The following is a 23922-nucleotide window of genomic DNA, read 5'->3' as shown; positions in this document are numbered from 1 at the left end:
TGCACGGGCATGTCTGGGGAGGAGCGGAGCTTCCCCTCCGACAGCGTGGGTCGGCAGCCCCGTTTTGGAGCTGGGAGCTCCCGTTTACCAGAGCTCTCAGCTCCGCTTCATTGCGTTCTTTTGGCTGCTTTGGAGAGGAGTGTTTTAGGGCTCGAGGTAGCGGCTTCCTCAGGAGGAAGGAGAGGAGCCTGCTTGGCTCCAGGTCTGAGAGCCATCTCCTCTCCACGTCCATCCTCCCAGCCCGGAGCCTGGCGTGGGGATGGGACCTGGGTGCTGGGAGGCAGCGGGTGGGACGGGCTGGGGCCATGGGGCAGCGCGTGATCCGGGTTCGCCGGTGGGCCCGGCGCGTGCCACGTGTGCGGCTCGTTACCACGAGGTCCTGGGGGAGCCGCGACGTGAGACGAAACTTCTCCTCTTTCTGCTAGAGCGAGCCTAATGCTTTCGAGCTCCCCTTGCGTCTCACTGGATCCTGCTCGGTTTTTCATAGCTCAGAGCGTAGCACCCCCTCAAGGGCAATTAGATCACTTCCAATTTGCCCGTAAGCCCATAAAACTGCAATTGAATGTAATTAAAAGGCCATAATGAGCTTCAGCAACCTGCGGGACCACTGCGTTTTTCGCTCTCACCGTGCTCCTTTCGGAGAACGGGATGGAGTCGGGGAGGCTGCGAAGGTCAGCGTTTGCAGGGAGGATGAGGAGCTCCGAGCAGAGCTCCCTGGTTCCCGGGATGGGACAGGCAGATGCGGGGAAGCACCCAGGTGCCACCGCCGCCACGTGCTCACGCTGGTGATGCCCGCTGGGGAAGGCTGAAGGGACCCCCGGGTGCAGCCCTCCGTCTTTGCAGGACAGAGGGAGCAGCTTCTCTCTGATGACATCTTCTGTTGCTGTTTTGACTTCACCGACGCTCTTTGGAGGCTGGGAGGGTGCCGGCAGGTACCAGTCCCCTGGTTTGCTCCTGGCTGTGTTCGGGGAAGTCAACTGGCAGGGGACGATTGCAGCGATGGGGGCTCAGCCCTTGTGCTTTGGCAGTGAGGTCTGGGTCCCCCAAACTTCCCTTTCGGGGGGGCATGAGGACACCTCAGAAGATGGAGACATGCAACCCCAAGCAGGGTTTGCCCGGGGGGCTCCTGACACCGCTGTGTTTGGGGCAGAGAGCTGGGCTGGGGGCACGTGCCAGACAGCGCCTGCACCCCAAAAGCGCGGGGCTCGGAGGGGACAGCGAGCCCCCGCTTCGGGCTGCTTCTGGCTGCAGCGGCACAAGCTCAGAAGAGCTGCCGCGTTGAGTCCTGCCGCAGACGTCTCCTCGGCCCCGCGGCCAGCGCGGGAGCCCTGGCAGCAGCACTACACTGCACCTATTATTGCCGGTTCCTGCAGCGGGTTCCCAGCCAGTAAATTAGGGGCACTCGCTGAGCCGCTGACAGCAGAACAGAGCGCATTGTGAGAGCAAGGACAGCGCTGGCCCTTGAGGGATGAAATAGGAGCCTGTAATTTCTCAGGACTGTTGTGACATCTTTGCACAAGCGTGTGATTGAGTCACATTTGCTTTATCAGCAGAATCCTTGTTTGCCTGGGTGCACCCTCCCCCTCCGCCCACTGCTGCCAGGCTGGGGGAGAGCCGAGCTGCGCTGCCCGCTCCCCTCCCCCTGGGCTTTGCCTTCGCATTTGCCTTTCCCTTCTCTCCAAGGGGCTCCTCACACTTTCCATATGTCGCGCTCTCCCGTTTGCTCACGCTTCCTGCTTTTCTGCCTTCTCCACCCGCCGCCCCGACTCCTGCCGAGGGGGGCTCGGGGGTTGCCCTGCGTGCTTGGGAGATGCAAACTGAAAAAAACGTGGGTGGGGGGTCCACCATGGGCTGGGGGAGATGGTTGGTGGTGGGGGTCCGCACGGGGCAGGAAGCCGGGGAATGCTGGAGGAAGAGGCGTTCGCAAGCGTTTCCTCCGGTGACACGGCGGCTCGCGGGGAGAGCGGCTTCTGGAAAATTCCTCTTTTGAGTCCTTCCCCCTCGGAGACGGGGATAGCCCTCGCAGGCTTCTGGCTCTGCCAGTGGCTCTGGGAGCGGGCTGCGCTTAAGCAGAGCTCCTGGGAAGGTGGGATGGGGGTTTTAAGGCAAAAAAACCACAATATGTGCCCCCATGCCGGAGCTGAGCATGGTTGGTGAGCCCTGCTGCGGACTCTGTGCCTCTCCTGCACACATGTCCACAGCGCGGCTGCTCCCCCCCCTCCATGCTAACTCTGAAGCATCAGGCAGAAGGATCCCATTTTTTGTGGGGGTCCTGCAGTGGGGGGTCACCAGACCTCTGGGCACCCAGGCTCTAACAGGCAATGGGGTGGGGGTCTCCCAAAGGGGACCCTCTGGTTACTCTAAGCCCAGCTGCCAAAAAACGGGAGCATGGGTGAGCACATGGTTACCCACGCGGGTTGCCTGGGGGAGACCCCCAAATGCCACCCAGGACTTGCCAGCCCGAGCCCACGGCTGTGACCACACGGTCATCCTTCCCCTTGGTGCTGCGGAGGTCTAGCGTTACCTGCAAAGTTGCGTCTGGAGGATGGAGGAGAAGATAAAATAGAAGAGAGAGAGAGAGAAGAGCGGGCATTGGAGCTGCAGGGACAGAGGTGTAGGGATGGGGTAGGGATGCTCCATGGGGCAGGGATGCTGCCCACTCCGAGGGAGCGCTGCCGCGAGGTTTGGGCTGCGTACCGCTTTGGAGAGCCTGTGTCTGCCCTGTCTCATGGCCCGCAGGTGGTTTGCTTTTGGATTTCTAATTCCCCTTCATCTTCTGGGAGGAGAACAGAGGTTTCCCTGAGCTGCGGTGGTGGGGACTCGGGCTGGGGGAGGGAGAGGTTGGCGTGCAGAGTGCCATGGAAGAGCTGCTCGTGTGATCTCGTGCCACGGCCCATCAGCCCCGTAAGCTGAAATCTTGGCAGGAGGCAGCAGCTCATGCCTGTCGATCGCCTGCAAGGGGCTGGGCTGGCAGCACGCAGAGGGTGCTGCTGAATGTCCTCCAGCCAAGGAAACCCCCTGGAAGGGGACCCCGACGCTGGGCTCGAAGCCCCAGAACGCCTCTGCTCCTCGCTGGGTTTGGCGGTGGCCGTGCCGAGCGGTCCTGCCGTTGGGTTTTGGCTGGCTCGGGCGGGAGGGGGGGAGCTGGGGTGAGAAGCTGTGTGGCTTTGAGGTTTTAGTTTGGTCAAAGTGAAACCTGGTGGGAGGAGGAACCCATGTGGAGCAGAGAGCAGCCAAAACCGAGTTTCTCACCATCCTCGAGCGGCTCGAACCACCACGGCGTCGCCCGGCACTTCTCGGGGGAAAGTGCTGAGGGCGGCTGAAGAAACTTTCCTGAACCTCAGTGCAGGTTCCCGAAGAGAAACTGCACGTGGTGATTTTTAAACGCCTGCAAAAAGACACGTTTCCACGTGCTGTCGCCTGCGCAGAATTTGGGGGGGGGGGGGGTGAGAGGGACATTCTCGCGTTTGTCTTTGTACTCAAGTCCAGAAACATAAAAAGAAAAACTGGTTCGAGTTACTTTTGGGTGGTATCAGCTACAAAATGTGTTTAATTGCGCTGCGGTCCAGTGCTCCTACGCCCTTTTGCCTATGCCTGTGGTGGCAGCGCTCGGAAGGGATGTATGGATAACATACAGCCGCATCTTCTGACGTCTCAGGGTATCCGTTCCCTCTGCCATGTCCTGCCTGGTGCCTGGCTGGTTTAAGGGGTTCGATCGCTTCTCTTCACTGGGCAAAGTGCTAGAAATGCAGTTTAATGTGCTTGGGCCACAAGATGATGCTTCTTTGTTGGACCCGTGGGTGGTTTTCTGGGGTGACAGCCACGCTGCGCCGCGCAGGTTGTCTCCCTGAGTTTGCCCAAGTCGGACACCGTCGGGTCGGCATTGCAGCGGGAAGAGGCAGTTCTTGCTCCGTCCCCGCTTCATTTCTCAGCTGTGCTGGTGTAAATTGAGAGCAAACTTACTCAGGATTGTAGGCCAGGGGCTATTTAAATTAATCTACTGTAAACATATTCTCTGTTCACTCAAGTTTTTGATCAGGGACAAAAGCGAGGACCTGACCTCTTGTGGTCACCGTATTCCCATGGCAATTTTCACATGAAAACTACGATCAAACCCTCTTGTCCTGCCCAGGTTCGCTGCCTGCCCCTTGCTCTCAGCATCCCACTTCGTAGGTGGGTGCAGGCTGTTTGCCCCCGCTGTCTCGGTTTGCTGCGCTGGCTGCACTGGGGAAGGCGAAAGGAGGGGAGATGGGAACCCCCCCATCATTTGAGGTCCCTTGGGTGGAAAGCCCATGAGGAGATTTCTGTAGTGCTTTTGAGGAATGAGAGCAAACGGACGGTGATTTTTCACTGCCAAGTTGCTTTAGGGAAACTCACCACCCGCCGAGGCATGGAAGGAAGTTACAGCGCTCTCAGATCTCGGTGCGCCGCATTTACGTGCAGATTCACGTGCATTTGGGCGTCAGAGTTTTGAACCTGGTCAAGACCAAAGTGATGCTTGAGAGCAGAGGAGGAGGACGTTTCCAAAAGCCTGATCTGAGCTGCTGGTCCCGATCCCCTCCAAACGTGGCCCCACAGCGCTGCCCTAACGTGGAGGGCTGACTTAAGGAAGGGAGTGGCAACCCAAATTTAGAATTTCCTGCTGTTTAATACCCAGAATTGATCTGCTTTCTGATTAAGGAGGAAGAGGTGCTGAGCAAAAAAATAAAAAGGCAAAAAAAAAAAAAAGCGGAAGCAGGGGGAGGGTGCAGGCGGGTTTCCAAATCTCAGCTGGCGTCAGGGCTGGGTGCGTGGGGTGCTTGCACCGTGACGGCTCCTTGGAGCCTTGGGGTGCCTGCAGACCCCTCTGATCCCACTCAGGTCGGCTGTGGGGTTGTGTTCTGGGTGTGCAACCCTCCTCGGCTGCAGAAAAGCACAGCTCTGGGATCTGTTTGTGCCTTGAGATACGGTTGGTTTTTTTAACTTCCCCTCTCTCAGAAGCAGACTGCTGAGCCACTGAGCTGCTGAGTAAACTCCCTGGATATGCAAGAAAAGGTTTTCCAGCAGAGCTAGGTCACTGTAGTTTTACTGGCAAAGCCTCTTAAGCATAAATGAAGATTATACTGGCGAAAGCTTATGCTGGTACGGTTTATTCTGGTACAAATGAGCTATCCTGGGAAAAAAAAGCACCTCTGCGCTGTTGTAATTGTTTCTGCTCTGGGACGTTTTGTGCTCTAGAAATGTTAAAATCACAGCCCTTCTTGATATTGCTGTATCAGCAAAAGCTGTTATTAGCTGTCGGGCTGCTGCAGACGTACCCCGGCCGAGCCACAACACTTGAGGAGTCCCGTGCACGGGATGATAAAATGCAACAGGAAAGCATTGCGAGGGCTGGTGGCGTGGTCGGATGCTTTCAGCAATCGCAGCTCCCAGGGGGTCTAACCTGCCCGTCCGGGCCGCGTCCAGACGCAGATATTTGCCGGTCCAAACTGGAGGTTTCTGCTCTTGGCCCCAAGAATGCCAAGGGGACGGAAACCAGCAGCGAAGCTGCCCAGGGACATTTGGTACTTGTCTGCACTGGTCTGAGTGTCTAATGCAGCCGGATGAGAATGGGGACAAATGTTTTATGAAAATGTTTTTCTTCCCTTATTGAAAATTTATAATAGTAAAAAAATGCTGTCTGTCACGGAGCCAGGAGGGGAAAAAAATACAGAGAAGGTTGCTTCAGCAGTTGAGATGCTAGCTTGGGTCTTGCAATACCCAGGATCTATTCCCAGCACTGGCTCCGATTTCCTGCGTGACCTTGGTGAAGGTCACGGGAGCCGGTGCCCTGCTTGTGCCGTCTGTGTCTGTGAGCGGGGCTGCTGCCTCCTCGGGGGCAGCGCTCTCCCCGTACCTCGGTTTCCCCACCTGGGCAGCAGGGATGATGATGGCATCCAAAAGAGATCTTGCAAAGACAGGCAGCGATGAGCACCACGCCAGAAAAACGAGACTCAGGCTCTTTATCTTGAGGCCAGATCAAAACCCGTTGGCTCTAGTCCCCGCGCGATGGTTAAAGCTGAAGCGCGTTCCTCTGCCGCGGAGGAGAGCTGAAAGCACGCACATGGCTCCGTACAGCCGCATAACGCCATCGCTTGAGATGGATCATGTGGCCCTGCCCTAAATGTCTTATTCTTTGGGAAAATTCCCATCCCAATTTTGTGGCTGGCGGGTTCGTAGTTTAGAGAAAGAAAAGAGCTTCATTGCAAATTCTTTAGCTGCTGAAGAGCTCTCGTTTCCGATCTCCCAACTGCCATGGGGCATCTTATAAGATATATAGAGGTCGTTGTGTTTAAACAAAGGACACACAGAGAAAATAGCTGCAATTTATGGGTGCGGCAAGAGGGGAAATGCTTTGAGAACTATTTTTTTTTTTTATTTTTTTTTTTTTTTTTAGAAACAGGCACAGAGTTTATTTTGGTCAAGAGATAGTCACACACAACGGCTTTAAATGGCAAAACTACGCAAGAGAAATGAATACTCTCACACTGCTTGAACTGAAAATGCGTTTGGGAAAATACTTCCCCTGTTTGCTGCAGTCCAAGCAGTATCTATAAGTTTGGGGGTTTATTTGCTTAAATTTGTTTCTGTTAAGGATACTTCCTCAATCTAGGCTTTTTTCCTTTTTAAATTTATTTTTTCTAGCTCTCCTTTAGCATTCAAGGCCCTCTAGGATGCTTGCGATGAGTGAGGAGCATGCACTTCTCACGTCCAGCTCCGGATCCCCATCTCTCCACCTCGAGTCATTTTTTTTCCCCCACATGCATCTTCCCGCTGGGAGCGTTCCCCCGTGAGCCGGGGGCTGGCAGCATCTGCGCCGAGTTGCCTAAGGTGGACTCTTGATTTTGCTGAGGGGGGGAAAAAAAAAAAACCCAAACCCTTTCCCGTATTTGCCGGTCGGTTGGAGGTAAATGTTTCCCATTGCTGCCGCTCTTAGAGCGGGGTTTTGGGCTGCAGGGGAGGAAGCGTTTGGGTGAGGAGTGGAAACGTCCTGGCGTCCAAGGGCTTGCTTTGAACCGGGCTTTTGAGTCATGATGCTCTGAAGGAGTTCAGGTCCGGTTCAGATTTCAGAGCGTTTGGCCAAGGGTTTTGGGTGAAAACACACCCAAATGTGTGTCTGTGTCTACATACGCTTCTCCCCGCCCGGCCTGTTCAAGGCAAGGTTACTCCTCCTTTCCTTTTTGCTGCCGTTGCCTGAATTATTCTCTCCAGACCAGCCGTACCACACACACCCAGTTCCTCGCTGGGTGCCGGGAACGTGTCTGCTGGGAAGGCAGAGCGTGTAAACAGGATGGGTGAGGGGAGCCGGCTCGGAGGCGCGGGACACCCGGGACGGGAGCTCCCGTGGTACCCAGGGGATAGGTATTCGGGGAGAGGTGCCGGCCCCGCACGTGCTTTCCTTTCCAGTGTGCTTGAGCGGGCACGGTCCGGTCGCCAGTAACCTGCCCGTGACCTCTCCTGCCTTAAATATTCAGGATCTTTTACAAGGAAGGACGGTGCTCCGCTGCCTTCCTTTTGCCAGCAGGTCGAGTGCCTGTTTCCCCTGGCCGGGGGGTCCAGCGCATCCTTGGAAGGTCTCCATCCATCACCTTGGCTAGCGGGTGTTTCTGGGGGTCCTTCAGAGAAGGGCTGGCTGGGACCCCGTACCCAGACACGTGGCTGCTGCAGAATGAGCTCCTGCCTTTCCCCCCAGCACCGGGGATGGTGGCGGGGGCACAGCCCGCATCCCGGCTCGCCGGAGCACGTGGCAGCGCCCAGCCCCGCTCCTCCTCCCAGCCGTTTAAAGGCAGTGAAAAGCAGAGAGCCGGGAAGCACGATCCCGCTGTGCTAAACCCCAGGAGCAGACCCCGAAGCCTCGAGGAATTTCCCGGGGTTCCTGCACGTCACTCGGCCACGGGTGACACGGTGGCCAGCGGTTGTTTTGTATCAACATCCTGCAAGAGCCGATGCGAGGGCAGCCCCCCAGGGACAGGGATGCTCGCCTCCGCCCCCGCCACAGAGACGCCTGCCAGGGCCGGCGGTGCCGGCGCACGGGCTCGTTTCGGCATTGACGGTGGCACCTGGCTGGAGCACGGCCGCTGGGCACGTGTCCCCTCTGCCTGTCCCAGACGGGCCAGGACACCCGTGCAGAGGGAGCTGGCTGCGCCCCAGCCCTGCAGACTAATCCCTATTTTTGCATCCAAGCCCCCTCCCCTCACCCCGGGGATCCTGCTTCTGGCTCTTGTCTGCAAATTTAAGGAATTATCCATGCAGGGAGCGAGCCTCTCCCCTGGCGTGTGTAATCCTGTTACGCCTGCAGCGGGGAAGGCGTGCTGGGGACGGCTGGGCTGCGCGGTGGGGACGTGTGCCACGGGGGGCTCTGGGTGCCAGGACAGCGCGGCTGCCCGTGGCAATGCTGCTGCACAGGGAAGCCCCTGGGGGTCTGTGTGCCCCGCCAGCACCCTCACGAACCGGGCACGGGGCTGAATCCACCAAGGCGGGAAGGAAGGTGCCGGGGCAGGAGGTGTGACCACGCGGGGTGCGGCAGCGGGATGCGGGGTGCAGCGCTGGGACTCTGGATGCAGCAGCGGGATGCTGGCTGCGTGGCTTTTTGCGAGAGGAGCATCCCTTGCTGGGCCTGCACTTCTCTGTGCTGGGGTTTCCCCGCCAGATTCGGTGATCTCCGGGGAAGATTGCCAGGGCTGGGCTTGCTGTGGGGTCAGCAAGCACGTTTCCCACTGGGTAATGCTCATGTGTTAATTGCTTAAAAATCCTGGGGAGGCAGCTGACCCCACGCAGGTGACTGAAGACACTGTTTCCCAGAATTTAGCTGACTTTGGGGCCAGCAGCCAAAACCTGTGGCTCCCAGATTCCCCTGTAAACAGCCCCTGGCCAAGCGGCCGAGCCCGTGCCTCCCTCTCTCTGGGCCCGTGTTTGCTGGTGTGAACTGGGAGGGTCTCGGCGGGTGTCAGGGTGAGCGGTGGCAATGCCACGGGGCCCCTGCCCGTGCTGTCCGTCCGCCCCCGCCGCCTTCCGGCAGCTTCTTCTCTCAGCCTGCCCGGGGGCCACGAGCCAGCCCCTTCCTCGCGCGGGATTGTTTTGCAAGCAGCGTGACAGGATGAGGAGGATATGTGCCAGGAATGGCTCCATGTCTCCTCTCGGGAGAATCGGAGTCTATTTTTAACCCCCCCTTTCCGCCCCCCCCCTCCTCCCCCTCCCCTGGGACGGTGGAGCTGCTGGGGCGCAGGCAGACGCAGCCTGTCCCCTGCTGCCTGCAGAAAGCCGCCCCCTGCTACCCACGCAGCAGGCAGGCATGTTCCTCCTTGCTGACACACACAGACTTCCCCATCACACGCTCACGCCCTGGATGGACACACAAACCACATGTGCAATGCACAAACACGCTTTTGCCTCCAAACCTCCCTCCGCGCCGCCGGCGTGTGCGGGTGCTGCCAGGCGCACCCCCTCTGCTCTGCGCTCCTCATGCACGGCCTGGCCCTGCGATGCTGTGATAAATCCGAATTATTCTGCAGCACGGAGGGCGTCTGTCTGTTCCTGTGGGGGGGTTGCTACCCGTGCATCAGCCGGAGCAGCGATGCTGCCTCTGCAGCAGAGTTTAGAGCTGGGGTACAGCGGGTGAGCGAGATGGAGGAGGGCGGTGACAACGGGCTCTCGAGGTGGAAATGCTCTCAGCGCCTGTCTTAACGCCTGCGTAGGTCCTCCAGCAGAAGGTGGTTTTGAAAGATGATGGAGGATGCATTGGGAATTTCGGGGGCAGGAGGAAAAGCAGCCCCTCGGCAGGGCGAGGAGTGGGGGGCTGCTGCTCAGGGCTTGCTGCGGCGATGTGTCAGAGCCTGTCCTACACCAGAGACTCAGCCCCGTTTCTCTTTCCTCTCTTCACAGATTTCTCCAACCAAGTCAATTCCACGTCCCTGAACTCTCCCACGAGCCGGGGGCCCATGGCCACCCCATCCCTCCACCCGTCCATTGGGCCGGGCATCGGCTCCTCGCTGGGCTCCCCGGGCCAGCTCCACTCGCCCATCAGCACCCTGAGCTCGCCCATCAACGGCATGGGACCTCCGTTCTCCGTCATCAGCTCCCCCATGGGCCCGCACTCAATGTCCGTCCCCTCCACCCCCAGCCTGGGATTCGGCACCAGCAGCCCGCAGGTAAGGGCAAGGTGGCGGGGACGTGGCTGCTGCCTGTTTAGCTGGGAAGAAGCCACCCCGTGGGTTCCTCATCCAGACCCAGCTCCGATCTGGCTCACAGGAGGCTGTGCTGGCCGGGCAGGCGCAGGGAGATAAACCCCATTGCAGGCAGCACAGGCAGGCACCCAAGGGTGGCAAAAAGCAGAAGCCCAAGGGGGAAACTAAGCCGGAGGCATCCTGCTCCTCTGGCCAGAGCCGGGCGGCTGCAGCCACCCTTGGGGCTGCCCTGGGTGGGCTCCGGGGTACCAGCACTATGGCTATCCGTCATCTCCCATCGCTTGTCCCCTCCGGTCCTGCCCTGTCCATCCCCAGGCGGGGGGGTGAAAGGGGAGCAGTGGTTCCCCCTGGGGCTGGTGTAGCTGTGGCAGGAGCCGGAGCCACCCTAGGACTGTCTGCGCCCCGTGTTTCTCACCCGGAGCCACCCTAGGACTGTCTGCGCCCCGTGTTTCTCACCCGGAGCCACCCTAGGACTGTCTGCACCCCGTGTTTCTCACCCGAGCAGTCCCTTCCCCTCCCCGGGAACTGGCACGTCCCCTCCGGGGCCAGCCCAGGGTCCCCATGGCACGTGCCGAGGGGTCCCCTGCCCGCTGCCCCTTTCTTTCTCCTCGCAGGGGAAGGACTGGCGTTTGCTGGCTGAAGATTATGTAAAAAACCTCCGACTACGGAGAGATAAGCTCTTTTTAAAAATAGCAGGAGCGGGGCGCGCGGGCCAGCCCCTGCCACCTGTTGCTGGCTGCTCGCACGGTATATGTTTAGTAAAAGGGCAGATTAAGGAATTGGCCGCCACCTGCCACTTGCTGCAGGTTTATTTATTCCAGGCCCTCTCTGGGAGTCAAGCACCTGCCGGCACCTTTATTTTTAAATATTGGCCTGATTTATTTCCAGAGATAACAGGTCTTTCTACCCGGGGCTGGGGAGGGCTGTGCTCTGCTGAGTCCCATCCCCAGGGACCCCCAGGCAGCTTCCCCAGGACCCAGCATCCCCGTGCCAGCCGGAGAGGCGGCAGTTTTATTTGCCTTGTGATGGGTTTTTCCAACGCCGGATTTGGCCCGTGACCCCCCTAGATGTGTGGGGACCTGCACCCCCACAGGCTGGCGTGGGTTCTGCTCCCCGGCACAGGAGACAGAGCGGGGTGGACATGGCATCTCCCGTCCCGTGGCTGAGGGAAAGGGAACTGAAGTGACGCCTGGGAACGCGCAGCCAGGGCAAAATCAGCAGCGAGAGCACCGAAATGGTGGGGAAGGAGTGGGAAGGGGGAAAATGAAGCAACGCGGGGGTGAGTCGCAAGCCCAGGAGGAAACGGGGAAGGGGCGATACACCCCCAGCGTCGATTATAAGGCACAGTTTGCTTTGGGGACCAACAAGACAGAGGAACCGAAATAAAACTCAGCCACGGGGCAGAAATAAAATGCAGCCACAGGGCAGAAAGGGGAATTGAGAGCATGGTCAGATGGTGCTGGGGAGCCAGCTAGCAGCGCCGTGGCTCCAGCCCTCTGGTGCGAGCGCCCGTCCTTTGCCCAGGGACTTGTCTTAAGTGTTTTTCCTAGAGGTGACAGTTAGGAGGTCTTCAGCCTAATGGCTCCTGCCATCTGTTCCCTGTCTGGGCGCATTAGGTCCCTCTCCCCGTCCCCGTCCCTGCAGCCGGCAGAGGCGCCTACCTGGGCCCGCGGAGGAGCGCGGGAGGAGGAGGAGGGTGCGGGCAGGCGGCGGGGCCGATGCTCGGAGGGGAGCGCAGCCCCCCCCGCCCCGTGCCACTGCACCGGTCAGCAAAGCACCGGGGGTAATGAGGCGTGCGGCCCCCGTCGCCGGGTGGGGATGGCACTGATGGAAGGTGGTTTGAATCAGATGGCAGATGCCACTTGTCATCAGGCCATGCCTCGTCGCCTCTGGAAAGCCAGCGGAGCAGAAGGGCACGAGGCGCGTGAGGTGCGGTGGGTCCCGCGGGGTGGGTCCCCTCTGCCCTGGCTCCTGCCTGCACTGGGGTGGGAAGGAGCCCCAAAATCAGAGTATGAGGCAGGGGGTCCTGCCACCAGGTCCCAGCACCCAGGGAGTCCCCATGCGCCGAGCTGGGCAGGGGATGAGGTGTGCAGGGCAGGAACCAGCTGAACGCAGGGTTAGTTTGTGGTGGTGAGCAAGGTCCCAGCTGGATCTGGAGGCTGGACCCAAGGATTACTGGGGTTTAACGCATATTTAAACCCTCTTACCTAAAGATTCTGGGGAAACGGGGGAAAAAAAGCAGGATTTTCAGTAAGAGCTGGAAGGGAGGGACTTTCCCCGCAGTTTGCAGGGCTGCGCCGCACCAGCAGCCACCCCAGGCATCACTGGCAGCAGCTTGGGGTGCCTGGGGGTGAGCGGGGAGAGATCAGACGCAGGATTAGGCTTTTTCCAGAGCTGCTCGCTGCCTTTCTATAATGCTCTTTGTAAGGGTGCCTGGGGGACCGCAGCAGGGTTGGTTTGTTTTTTTTTTTTTAATAAAGCTCTGCTTGCCAGAAGGGACAGGATTCAGTCCTCAGTGCGATGAACTGAGCAGGGAAGGGAGAGGAGCCGAGGAGTCCCAGTGTCGCTGGGGAAGCAGAGGGCACCGGTTCCTCCCTCGTTCCCGCTCACTTGCTGAGCTGGGGTTGTCCTGCCCTGAGCAGAACTGCTGTGCCAAGGTGGGGGGATGCTGCCCCCCCCTTCTACCTCCTCTCTGCTTACACATGCTCCCAGTTTCGCTTGTCGGCCGCCGGCGGGGAGGGATATGTGTGGGGCAGGCGCCAGGGTGGTGTGGGAACCCCGAAATGCACGTGGTGCCTCCTCTGAGGTTCCGGGCTGGCGCTGCGAGAGGAACTGATGACTTCCCCCACCCCAGCCTGGGGCTGACTCAGCTCTGACCGGGGCGTCCTGCTGATGCACGGGGCTGCTGGGCTGGCGCAGGGGCAGGGCACAGCGCTTGCCCCGTCTTGCTCTGCCCATCGTCCCCCTCGGATGCTCTCGGGGGGCTGCTTGGGTGGCGTCTGTGGACTGCTGGGGCTGGGGGTAGTGGTGGCAAAAGGCTTATCTTAGCAGGCAGCCGGTGGCCTCTGCCCTCACTCCCATGTGGCAGCGGCCGGTGACGCAGCGTGACACAGCCATAGGCACCAGCTGCACCTGGGAAGTGGCTCCGTATCCCCGAAAGTGCTCTGGGAGGAGTTGTGGGAGCCGGTGGCCCTGAAGCCGTGGAGGGATGTGCCGCTGCAATGCCGGCAGCCCCTGCTCGCAGGGTGGCACAGGGAGAGGCTCTGTGCCTGGGGACCCACAGATCCCAAAGAGGGATGCTCCTGCCTGGAGACCCGGTCGTCCCTCCGCTCTCTGCCGTGTCGTACCTGAACAGCAGCCAAAGCCCAGGAGCCCTCGGTGGCACCAGGTCCTGGCTGCCTTTCATTCATCAGCTGGCACTGGCAGGGTGGGAGAGGGAGGCAGCTCCATCACATTTCTCCAGAGTGGGTTTACCTTGCTCTGCTCTGCGGTTATGAGTCATCTGCCTGCTAAATATTCCTCACCAGCCTGGAGACTTTAAAGCCAGAGGAACAGCTGCTCTCCTCTAATTGACAGATCGCAAGCCCTGGGACTTCCCTGAATTAATTTGTGACAAGTGCAATTGCTGAGTATCTCTATTAGGGAAGAGAAACGCAACAAACCGAAGCACAAATCCTGCATATCCAACCTGGATTTAGAAGTTGGCAGGGACGGAGGCTCTGCAACAGTCCCTGGCAGGCTGGTCCCCAGGAGGACAGCCGCAGTGCTCCTGGCCAGCTGCATCCCGAGCTGACCCAGCCTGGTTCCCCCATCCAGCCCCAGACCTCCTTCAACCTGCCCTGGGCTGGATGGGCGGCTCCATCAGGGACCCCACTGTGTCCCCAGCCCCTCCTGGGGTGACTGCACAGGAGGGCACGGTGACACCAGCATGGATTAGCGTGAAAATCAGGTCTTTCTGATGACATTTTGCATAAAATATTTTGTAATTCTTGGCTGGCTGGCTGCAGCCCGTAACTTGGAGGCTGGAGCTGTAGTTCGTCCTCCCACACCTTTTCCCCATGGCTCGGTGGGTTATTTGGGGTGTGCGGCAGATGGCCAGCGCCAGCAGCACACGTTGCTCTGAGCTTGTCTCCCTTAATAAGATGGGTCATTCTTACATCTCTGTGCCTCAGTTTCTCTTTGTACACGGGGATAGCAGCCCTGCCTTGCTGTACAGGGCGATGTGGGAACCAGCCCAGGAATCCTTCAGTCAATACCAGCGCCACAGGACCATGCCAGCACCCAGCTTCCACCCAATTCTCTGCTTTCTTCACCAACTGCTGGGGACCGAGCTCACCGGGGAGGGAAGGAGAGGTGTGTGGAGAGCCTGCTGGAAGGCTGGAAGTTGCAGAGAAGTGTCCTGCCCAAGCCAGCTCTGGAAAGCCAGACCTCGTTGCATCTGGGATCTATTTATTTGCTGTGAAGCTTTCCTTTGGAGAGAGAATGCTAAAAGGATATCTATAAATTGCAGGGCTAAAGCGCGACTGTCTGGGCCTTCATCATCTGTGCGAGCGCTCGCTCCCAGCCAGCAGCTCTCTCATGAGCCATCGCTGCAAATCATCTTCCCTGCTCTGCATCCCGAGGCGCTGTGAAGCCGGGATGGCTTGCGAGTGCCGGGCCGTGAGGGCTGTGCCGTGGGCAGGGGTCTGGTGCTGCAGGATGAACGCACCTTCCCCTTAAATTGTGCAGGAGCATCCTTTGTGGGGCGGGCAGTGTCAGCCCTGCGTGGCTCCTGGTGGTGCACGGGGGACTGGCCGTGTCCCCGCTCCTTCCACCCCGGTGCCGGCAGCGAGAGCCGGTGGGATCCTGCTGTCAGCTCAGAGCTACACCAGCTTTTATACCAGTGCAGCAGATGAGCGCTTGTGCCTTTGGTCTCTGGGCTCATGTGCCCAAATCCTCCTCTTGGTTCAGCAGCGTGGGTGGATGTTTTAAGCGGTGCGTGTCCCCGTTTGAAGCTTGGCCCCTACTTGAAATGCCACCCTGCCTGGCCCTCCTGCCCCGTGTCCGAGCGCACGGGAAAGCCTTGCTTTGGAGCTGGCTCCCCACCGAGCACTGTGCTTCTGTCTCAACAGCTCAACTCGCCCATGAACCCCGTCAGCAGCTCAGAGGACATTAAGCCACCCCTGGGGCTCAATGGAGTCCTCAAAGTGCCAGCACATCCCTCAGGAACGATGGCCTCCTTCACCAAGCACATATGTGCCATCTGCGGGGACAGATCTTCAGGTAAGGCGGGTGCCTGCCCCGGGAGGGCTCGCAGGGGCACGCTCGGGCTGCGCTCGCGTGTGGATGCCCTGGGAGAGCGTGGCAGGGGTTTGCACGGCTGCCCGGCTCCCTGCGGCACAGGGAGTGCACGTGGGGACTCTCCAGCCGGAGAGGAGCCCCCAGTGCCCTCAGAGGAGTGGATGAAAAGTCCCTTATTGACCATCCCCCCCCAGCCCATCTGCTCTGGGGCAGGCTCTGACCTGAGCCAGGAGACCCCAGGTCCCTGCTTAGCGGTGGGGGTCTATCCTCAGCCCTGAGCAGCGCAGCCTGGCTGAAGGCAAGGCGTTAGTGAGCGTCCCTCTCTCTACCCATCCTTGGATCTGCAGGGGTCTTGTCACATAGCGCCAGATAAAAAGGTGTGCTTCCCATAGAGTCTCTCCACTGGTGGGAGATAAAGATGGGCTAATTCTCTTTATTCTCACGCTGTTTTAAAAGCTTTCTGCTCCAGAAGTGCTCTGGTCGCCTAGTTTGTAGGGTCCTTAGGGACACCTCGGGCTCCCCCAGGGCTGGAAGAGGAGGGTGGGTGCGTGGTGCAGAGCAGGCTGGGTCGCCTGTTTGGCATGGGGAGTCCAGACAGGTCGCGGGGGTCACAGGGAGGCACCCTCTGTTTCACTGCTGCGCTGCCTCGCCCCAGTGTACGGCTAAGAAGTGATGAGGGCTTTTCCTGGATATAAGGCAGGAGGGCATCCTGATTTTATGGAAGTCAGGTGAAGGCAAAGCCGCTGCTCTTTAGCTGCTGCTCCCAGCTCCGAGAAGCCTCTGCTCCCTCAGACGTGGCTGGGAAGAGCTGCCAGTCTTTGTGGGGAGGGAGAGCAAAGCGGGGAGCTGGGGGCACCCGGGACACTCGTGGGTCCTTTTAACCCGAGTCGCATCCTCCCGCAGGTAAACATTACGGGGTTTACAGCTGCGAGGGCTGCAAAGGCTTCTTCAAGCGCACGGTGCGGAAAGACCTCACCTACACGTGCCGCGACAACAAGGACTGCTTGATCGACAAGCGCCAGCGCAACCGCTGCCAGTACTGCCGCTATCAGAAGTGTCTTGCGATGGGGATGAAGCGAGAAGGTAAGGCAGAGAGAGCCTGGCCCGAGCACCCATGGGTGCTGCGGGTACCTTGCCTTCGTTGGGAGGCTCCAGCAGGCTCCTGCCTGTTGGCAACGTTGGCAGCACCACGTGCGCCAGAGCCGGCGTGAGCCTCGCCGGGGGCTGCCCACGCCGGCGTGCCAAAACTGTGCGTGTCTCATATTTTGCTGTTGTGCCACAGCCGGGGCCTCGTATGGGCCCCAAGGCAGCGCTGGGTCCCAGAGTAGTACCCGGATGACGGATGGTTGCACGTTAGTAAATGTGCACCGAGCACAGCACCGGGGAGCAGGGGGGTGTTGAAAGCAGACGGTGCTCACGAGGTCGTGTGCTGCCCTGGAAACTGCACTCCCCGTTTCACACCGACTGCCACGCGTTGGGAGCGGCGACGGCAAATACTTCCCTCTCCCCGCAGAGCCCCCTCAAACAGAGGTGCGAAAGCCGTCGGGGCTGAGCGCATTTCGGGTGACGAATGCCACCACCTGGCACGGCCCTTCGTTCTCCGTGCAACACGGGATGTCGCATCCTGGAGGACCGGAGCTGATGAGGGGACGTGGGCAAGATAAAGATCACATTTAATGTGCTGGTTACTAATTGCTGCGCTGCTGGGGAGGTGAGAGGCTCCCGTGTGCGTCCCAGCTGCGCGCTGTTTGTAGCGCATGCCTCGCTCAGGACGGGCGGGGAAGCTCAGTGAGTTATCATCCTTCTCATCAGAGCGCGCTGCTCGGGCATCGCTGCCGAGCACCGGCTGCTCTAACTCAGTAGCATTCCCTAGCAGTGGCACTACTGGATTTTTTTTCTCATTGGGAGGAAAAAAGAAATTCAGTCTCATAAAAAGATATCCCACCCTTTACTGGAATTTAAATTTAGGATCTAAAACTCCCTGGCAGGGCTTCTTTAAATGCTCAGTTTAAATGCTGGCTGCGCCTGCTTTAAACTGCTGGCAGAACAGGCTTTTACCAGACATGATGTCAAAATGACCCCGTGGTGATGCTCAGTTCTCTGCTGCCTTCTCCCCTTACATCTTCAGAGCCACACTTGCCTCCCTGACCAGCCGATAAACCCATCCCTCCACCGAGTTGCTCTGGTTTCTGCGAGCAGCGCTCCAGCCCGGGTCTCTTTGAAGAGCACTTAGTCTTGTCTGGAGCATTGATTAAACAGGGCAGCGCCGGAGCTGCACCGAGCGTTGAGCAGACCCTGCCGCGCTCGATTTACAGGGTTACCTAAGGACCCACGATACGCAGAGTCTTCAGATGTCAAAGCCGTCTCTGCTCGAGGTGTGGGGGGGATTGCAGCGGGCTGGGAGGTGAGGGCACCCAGGGGACCTCCCTGGCCCTGCAGAGCTTAACCCTTTGGTGCGTGGAAACGAAGCTTTCTGGCACAAGCAAGGGCGGGTTGCACAGGAGGCAGCTGCTCTGCCAGGGGTGGCTGTAGGCAGAAACCTAGTTGGAGAGAGAGCACGTTTTTGGAGGGAATGGAAGAGATGATAACGCGTTGCTTTTGACAGAAACACAGCGCACAGCTGGGACCTCCAAGGAACGCCACCGGGCAGAGCTTGGGGTGCTCGTGGCCCCATCCCCACACTCACCCGAAGCAATACATGTTTGATAGCGGGTTTTTCTGTGACAAAGAAAGGCTGCCCCTTGGAGCCGTCCCTATGGAGCAGTTGCAAGGTCTCCCAGCTCCTCATCCTCTGCCCTTTCCTTGCCTCCTGTCTTTCTGGTCCTGTTTGCATCATTTCCAGCTTGGTGGGAAGGAGAAAACCTCTAGTCTTAAATGGAGAGATTGAGCCATTCAGAAAATGCCTCTAAAGATGAGTGGTCCAGAGCAGACACGGTGCTCCGTGTGCGAGGGGCTGGCATTGCCCTGGCTGCTTTGCAGATGGGCAGAGCCATGGAGCGTGCTGGATCCCGTGGGAGATGTGTGGCAGGAGGAGGAAATGGAGGGAGGAAGGTTTCATTTCCAGCCCCAGGAAATTCAGGTGACTAAAAAGAAGCCAAGAAGTCTCCTGTGTATTCAGCAGCAGCAGCACTTGCTTCTCAGGGGAGGAATGCAGGTGCAGATGATGTGGAGCATCCCATTACCCTGGCGTTGCCCCTGGAGCCTTGCGCTGGCAGCCGGAGACCCGCTTTCCTTTCAGACCCCTGGAACTTCTCCGCCAGCGTCTGTAGGGAAAGGAACATCAGCAGTGATGCTTTAACTCTGTAGCCTGTACTGACATCCTGTGATTTGGTACCTGCTTCGTGCCTACCGTTAACGGTGATTGCATGGGCAGCACCACTAAAATTATAGGTCCATTAATTAATTTCTAAATGGTGATGGAATTCCCCAGAGAGCGCGTACAGTATGAGGACTCTATTAATTCATCTTGATTAACATTATCACAATGAATACCAAATGCATTCATAACGATCAGCCAATTATTTAAAAGTGTGACAGATGGGATCTTCGTAACTCTAGAAGTGCACTCAGGCGGTGCTGACTGATCTTCTGGTGCTGGCGTTGCACTAAGAGGGCTTTGGAGAAGGGCAGAAAGCTGGTGCAGTGGCAGTCGGTTGATGTTTGGGGTGTAATCCCCATGTAGGGAAAGCTGGAATGATTCACCTGGTCCCCACATAAAGCTCTGTCTTCTTATAAACCTAAAACTTCAGTGTGTGATGGCAGGTTTGAAGATGTCGTAGTGTTGTCCTAAACCTGGAAGTGAGAAGCTGGATCTCGCTAAGCTTTGGTTTTGAGAAGCTCTTGAGTTTCACGTGTGATATCCACCTGATTTGTCAAGAAAACATTTCCTTCCCATTGCACCCATCCCAGCTCGCTGCTGCTGCCCGTCCGCTTTGCCAGCCAGGAGCCTTGTCCTTGTCCTTGCACCAGTCCCGCTGCCTCCACACCACCTCTGTTTCGGGCAACAGTTTTGGGCTAAATCCTGCATTGCTAATTCCTTTTGTTTAAATACTCACAACATAGCTGGCTTTTTATCCTCTAGTGTGAATTGTTGCATCTTTTAATTAAGAGTCAGGGTAATGGGCCTCATTTCCCTAAAAAATATCTTGCTCTGGAGACCTAATTTATAGCTTTGTAAAGGCATAGCAGATTCCTGCTGGGGAAGTCTCTCTCCTGTAGCCCAAAGGTATTTGTATGCCATAGAAGTACAGAAAAACCCTCTAAACTAAGTACTGTAGCTCTGGTGAGGGAATAAGGCATCCTGCGTGGTGCTGAGCAGTGCTGCGACCTGCAGAGCGATGCTGGGAAGAAGAGGGCTGAGGGCCACGTTCGTACCCAGAAACCTGTGCCAGAAGGGTAAAAGGAAGAGGCTCTCTTACGTAGCTGAGGAGTTGGCTTAAAGGAGTAAAGGCACCAGGGCAGCCGATGGAGCTCTGGAAGGGTTTGATCCCGACACCTGGGGGGTTTCCAGGTGAACGTGCCAAGAGCAGAGCCGGGCAGAGCCGGAGGGATGGACCTTCTCGTCCACGTGCTGCGGGAAGGAGCCTGGCCAGGGCGGTGCACCCACGGAGGTGAGAGGCAGGGGGTGCCGCGGGGTGCTGCTGAAGGACGGGGGAGCGCTTCAGGGCTGCGGGGCTTTGCTTTTGCAATCAGACCACGCGGATCTTCGCTTAAAGGAGTGTAAGCACTTAAAGGAGTGTAAGCCTGCAGAAGCGGAAGATTTCCTTCTGGTGCACGCATCTCTTCTTGCTGCTCCCTGCTAAAGACATTTAAGATAGATCCCGACGCCGCGTTCACGGTGAACGAGCCTCGTGGACTCTGAGGTATTGCGGCTATAATAAATAAGCAACTGGGAGCATTTTTCCCCTATGAATTACTGCCAGCTGTGTGAGGCTTTGGTTCTTGTACTCTGTCTCCCACTAAATACCGGATAGTCAACAAAATTAAGATTACCATCAGGGATCTTGACTAATGCAGGGATTATTATTGTGGGGGTGGCTCTTTGCATCCAGAAGCATAACTCTTCTCTGCTGGATCTGTTACTCATTAGGCTCTAAGGTGTCTGTGGATCAGCAGCCTTATATTTTAAAGGGAAAAAGTGGAAACTGCCTTTGAGTTAGAGAGGCAGGGGCCTTGCGGAGAGGTGGGAGTAAACAGTGAGGGTCTTGGGGTAAAGGCATCGTGCATGCAGTGCCATTAGCTGGGGTTAACCTCAGAGGTGAGGGGGATCACCGGAGGCTACAAACTCCACGGCCTCGCGTTGCAGCGCATCGCTATCTCGTGTGATGAGATTCTGGCCCCACCATTGCTGGCAGCGCCGCCGGATCGCACAGCAGGCAGGAAATACCAGCGAGGAGCCCTTTCTCATGCTCCCGCCGGCCGCCCTTGGACGGCTCACAGGCAGCAGACGTTGGGAACCGGCGCAGCCCAGCCCCGCTCCGTCTCCCGCCTCTCCTTCCCCCAGCGCTGCCTCCGGACGTGAGCGGCTCCCGGCGTGAGCCGGACTGTCTCCGTTGGACCTGCTGGGCTGCCCGGTTTCTTAACTGGGAGTTACCACTTGCCGTGCGGAAGCCTGCAGCCTGAGCGCGCTGCGGAGCGCTAACAGCGGCGTTTGATGGCGACTGGGTGAAATGGATGTCGCTGCATCTCTGCCGGGAAGCTCGTGGCCCATCTGGAGACCAGAAGGCTGTCCTCCCCCAGCAACTGCGGCTCAGGCTGCATAACTGACCCCCAAGATTGTTCCTAAATCCAGGCGCAGACACTGTAATGGCAGTGGCCTGGGTGCGGCGTGGCTGCAGCTTGCCTCCGTCAGCTGCTGTGACATGATCCAGAGTCGTGCTCTGAGGATCCACAGCATCTTCTGTCCTGTTGCTTGCCTGATCTCTGACTCCCAGACTTCATTAAATTTCACAGCCTGAGATAATCCTTCCTCTTCCCCTGTGTTTATGGGTTGGTTTTTTCCCCCTCTCGCTTGCGCTGCCGTCGAGCTGAGGGATTTAACCTGGGCGGGGTTTGACTTGGAGCATCGCAAGGAGCGGCTCTCGTCTGCGGCTCAGAGACCTCCGCATGTGTCCGGGGAGCTGCTCAGATAAATCACTTAGTCCAGAGGGACCAAAGTTTCCCCTTGTTTAGTGACTTGGAGCTCCTGCACTACCACAGCAGTCGCTGAGCTGTGCCTGATCCCCCTGCCATGGCTGTGCAGCCCCCCGCACCCCCCCCCGAGCCGGAGCCATCCCGGCTCCCACAGCATCTCTGGGGACCAACAGGAGCAAGAGGATTCTGGGGAGAAAGAGCAGGAATTCAGGTCTCCATCCTGCTGTCCAAGTGAATGTAAAAGCAGGCAAGTGGCCATACCCCAGTGAAGGGGCAGAGTTCAAGAGTGCAGTTATTTTTAGTAGTAATTTTGGAATGGAAAAAGTCTTTCAGCTTAATGAGCTTGTTTCTTATATCCTTTTAAAGTGCTGCTCTTTAAACCAGCTGGTTAAATGATGCTGGGTTTGATTTTTGTTTTAAGAATACTCTTAGGTTGAGAAAAAGGGTTTGGTTTATGATTTTCTCTCTTTGCTTTAGCAATGTTGCTGTTTGCTTATGCTTCGTAGTGTCCAGCTTTTGAGAGCGGAGTGAGCTAGCCATTTTTGCTTTTGTTTTCCAGAGCCATTCCCCCCGTGCATTTACTGCACGCAGAGGTTTCAGTCCACTTTTTAACACTCCGTTTCACTGAAGTTACATTTTTTTAACATCACAGCGGTATTTTGCCTATCTTAAAAATGCAGTATTCAATTGAAATGTTGGAGAGAACACCACCATTTATTTCTTGTGTCGCAGCTTTTGAGGTTGTTTGCAGTAGTAGAAAGCTGCATCTTTGAAAAAGAAAAGGAGGTGCACGAAAGCAAAGCAGAAGAAACACTGTCTGAATTGGTTTCCTTAGCTATCGTGGCATTTTCGATATAAACAGGTACCTCAGGCATAAGCACTTCAAGATGCCGATGATACACAGCTAAGATGTAGCTTCATAAAAAGGCAGCAGAGCCTAATAAATTCCACCACTAGTGAAAAGGAAATCCCCAATAACCCTCCACCCAGCACTTCATAAATAAAGCAGCCACCCACTTGTAGGCTCAGAGGAGACTGAGCAGGTTTGGGTCTCGGAGGCCACCAGAGCCTCTGGGCTCTCCAGAAGGAGGGTGGTATGCCCCGGCGATCCAGGGGCATGTCCCCAAAATCCAGGTTGGAGCGGTCTGGAAAGCATCATCATCCTTGTTTGTCCTCTGGATCCTTGCCTCTGCTGGGAAACGGCAAAGAGCAAAAGGGGGTGAAGGTGGGAGAGGATCAGACCGTGCTAAGAGGGAGAGCCAAGGCCAAAAAATGCATCTTCTGTTCACCCATGGCTTTCGCACTGCCCAAGAACCGGGCTGGGCGTTGGTGCCTGCCCCCGTGGTGCCGGGCTCCCTGGGCCTGGGGACTCCACACCTGGATCCGTCCCCCAGAGAAGACCCCGTTCGGTCCATTTTTGGTGGGAGTGAATTATCCTTCCCCCTCTTCCCCCATGAAAAGAAACAAACCCCAGCCAGTCATCCACACTATTGTTCCTGGAAGGATGGATTTTTGTCTCAGAAACAAGCGCTCATCTGTATTAACGCAGGGTAAGTGGTAATTAGGAGCCGCAGTAGCCTCCACGTCTCTCCCAGCAAACAAACGAGCCTGCGATGGGCTCTCAGAAATGTCTGCCTGGGTGGAAAATCCTGTCCCCTTTGTGCCTCTTCCTCTCCTCGTTAACATTCCTCCGGCACAAAAGCGCCGTGCCCGCTGAGCGTGGCAGTGCCCGTGGCCGGTGGCCGTGCCACGGCATGGGGGAACCTGGCTGCGAGCACCCACGTTGCATCTGTGACCAGACTTTAAACAGAGCATGGACTTGATGGGGTTCTTTTATTTATTTATTTTAAATCTAATTAGTCTGCAGATCACAGCATCAGGTTTCTCTCCACAAACCCAAGACTTAAAAAAGGAAAGGACTTTTGTTGGAGGATTGGGATTCCGGGGTGTTCACGTGTCTCAAAGAGCAGAGACTTGGTGACGTTCATCATGAGGCTTGCGATGAAGTGGCAGGCGTTGGGGATGCTGCAGGGGTTTCTCAGCGGTGTCCTCCAGGTCCTCCCCAGAGCCTCAGCAAGCAGCTTGTTCTTCTCCATCAGTTGGAAAGTTCGTTACTCAACTGCAGCCACCCGCCCTGGTTGGTTTGGGCACCTGAGCTGGGTTGGTTGCTCACTTTGCAGCGGACTTGAACCTGCATACGTAGCTGTCAGATGCTGCACCACGAGCAAAGGCAAGATGTGCAGTGTTGATATGTGCACCGGTAGAGGATGGATCTGGCATTTTTGCACAGCAGCCCTTGGACTGGGGC

The 23922-nt window shown here is 57.5% G+C and overlaps 1 protein-coding gene across 7 annotated transcripts in view; it reads left to right on the top strand.

Annotated features, from left to right (window-relative positions):
- The window catches only part of RXRA (retinoid X receptor alpha), a 115165-nt gene that overhangs the window by 65944 nt on the left and 25299 nt on the right, over window positions 1–23922 (top strand). For 6 of the 7 annotated variants that reach the window (XM_054848765.1, XM_054848766.1, XM_054848768.1 and 3 more), the window contains exons 2-4: window positions 9901–10166; window positions 15314–15464; window positions 16386–16565. In XM_054848765.1, coding sequence (XP_054704740.1) covers window positions 9901–10166; window positions 15314–15464; window positions 16386–16565 — 597 coding nt within the window. Of the gene's footprint in view, window positions 1–9614; window positions 9634–9900; window positions 10167–15313; window positions 15465–16385; window positions 16566–23922 lie in introns of those variants that run through there. The other variant, XM_054848769.1, reaches the window with a different exon arrangement.

This window comes from Grus americana, chromosome 20, assembly GCF_028858705.1.
Source record: "Grus americana isolate bGruAme1 chromosome 20, bGruAme1.mat, whole genome shotgun sequence".
Classification (NCBI taxonomy): Eukaryota; Metazoa; Chordata; class Aves; order Gruiformes; family Gruidae; genus Grus; species Grus americana.
This window is presented reverse-complemented; position numbering and strand designations above follow the sequence as displayed.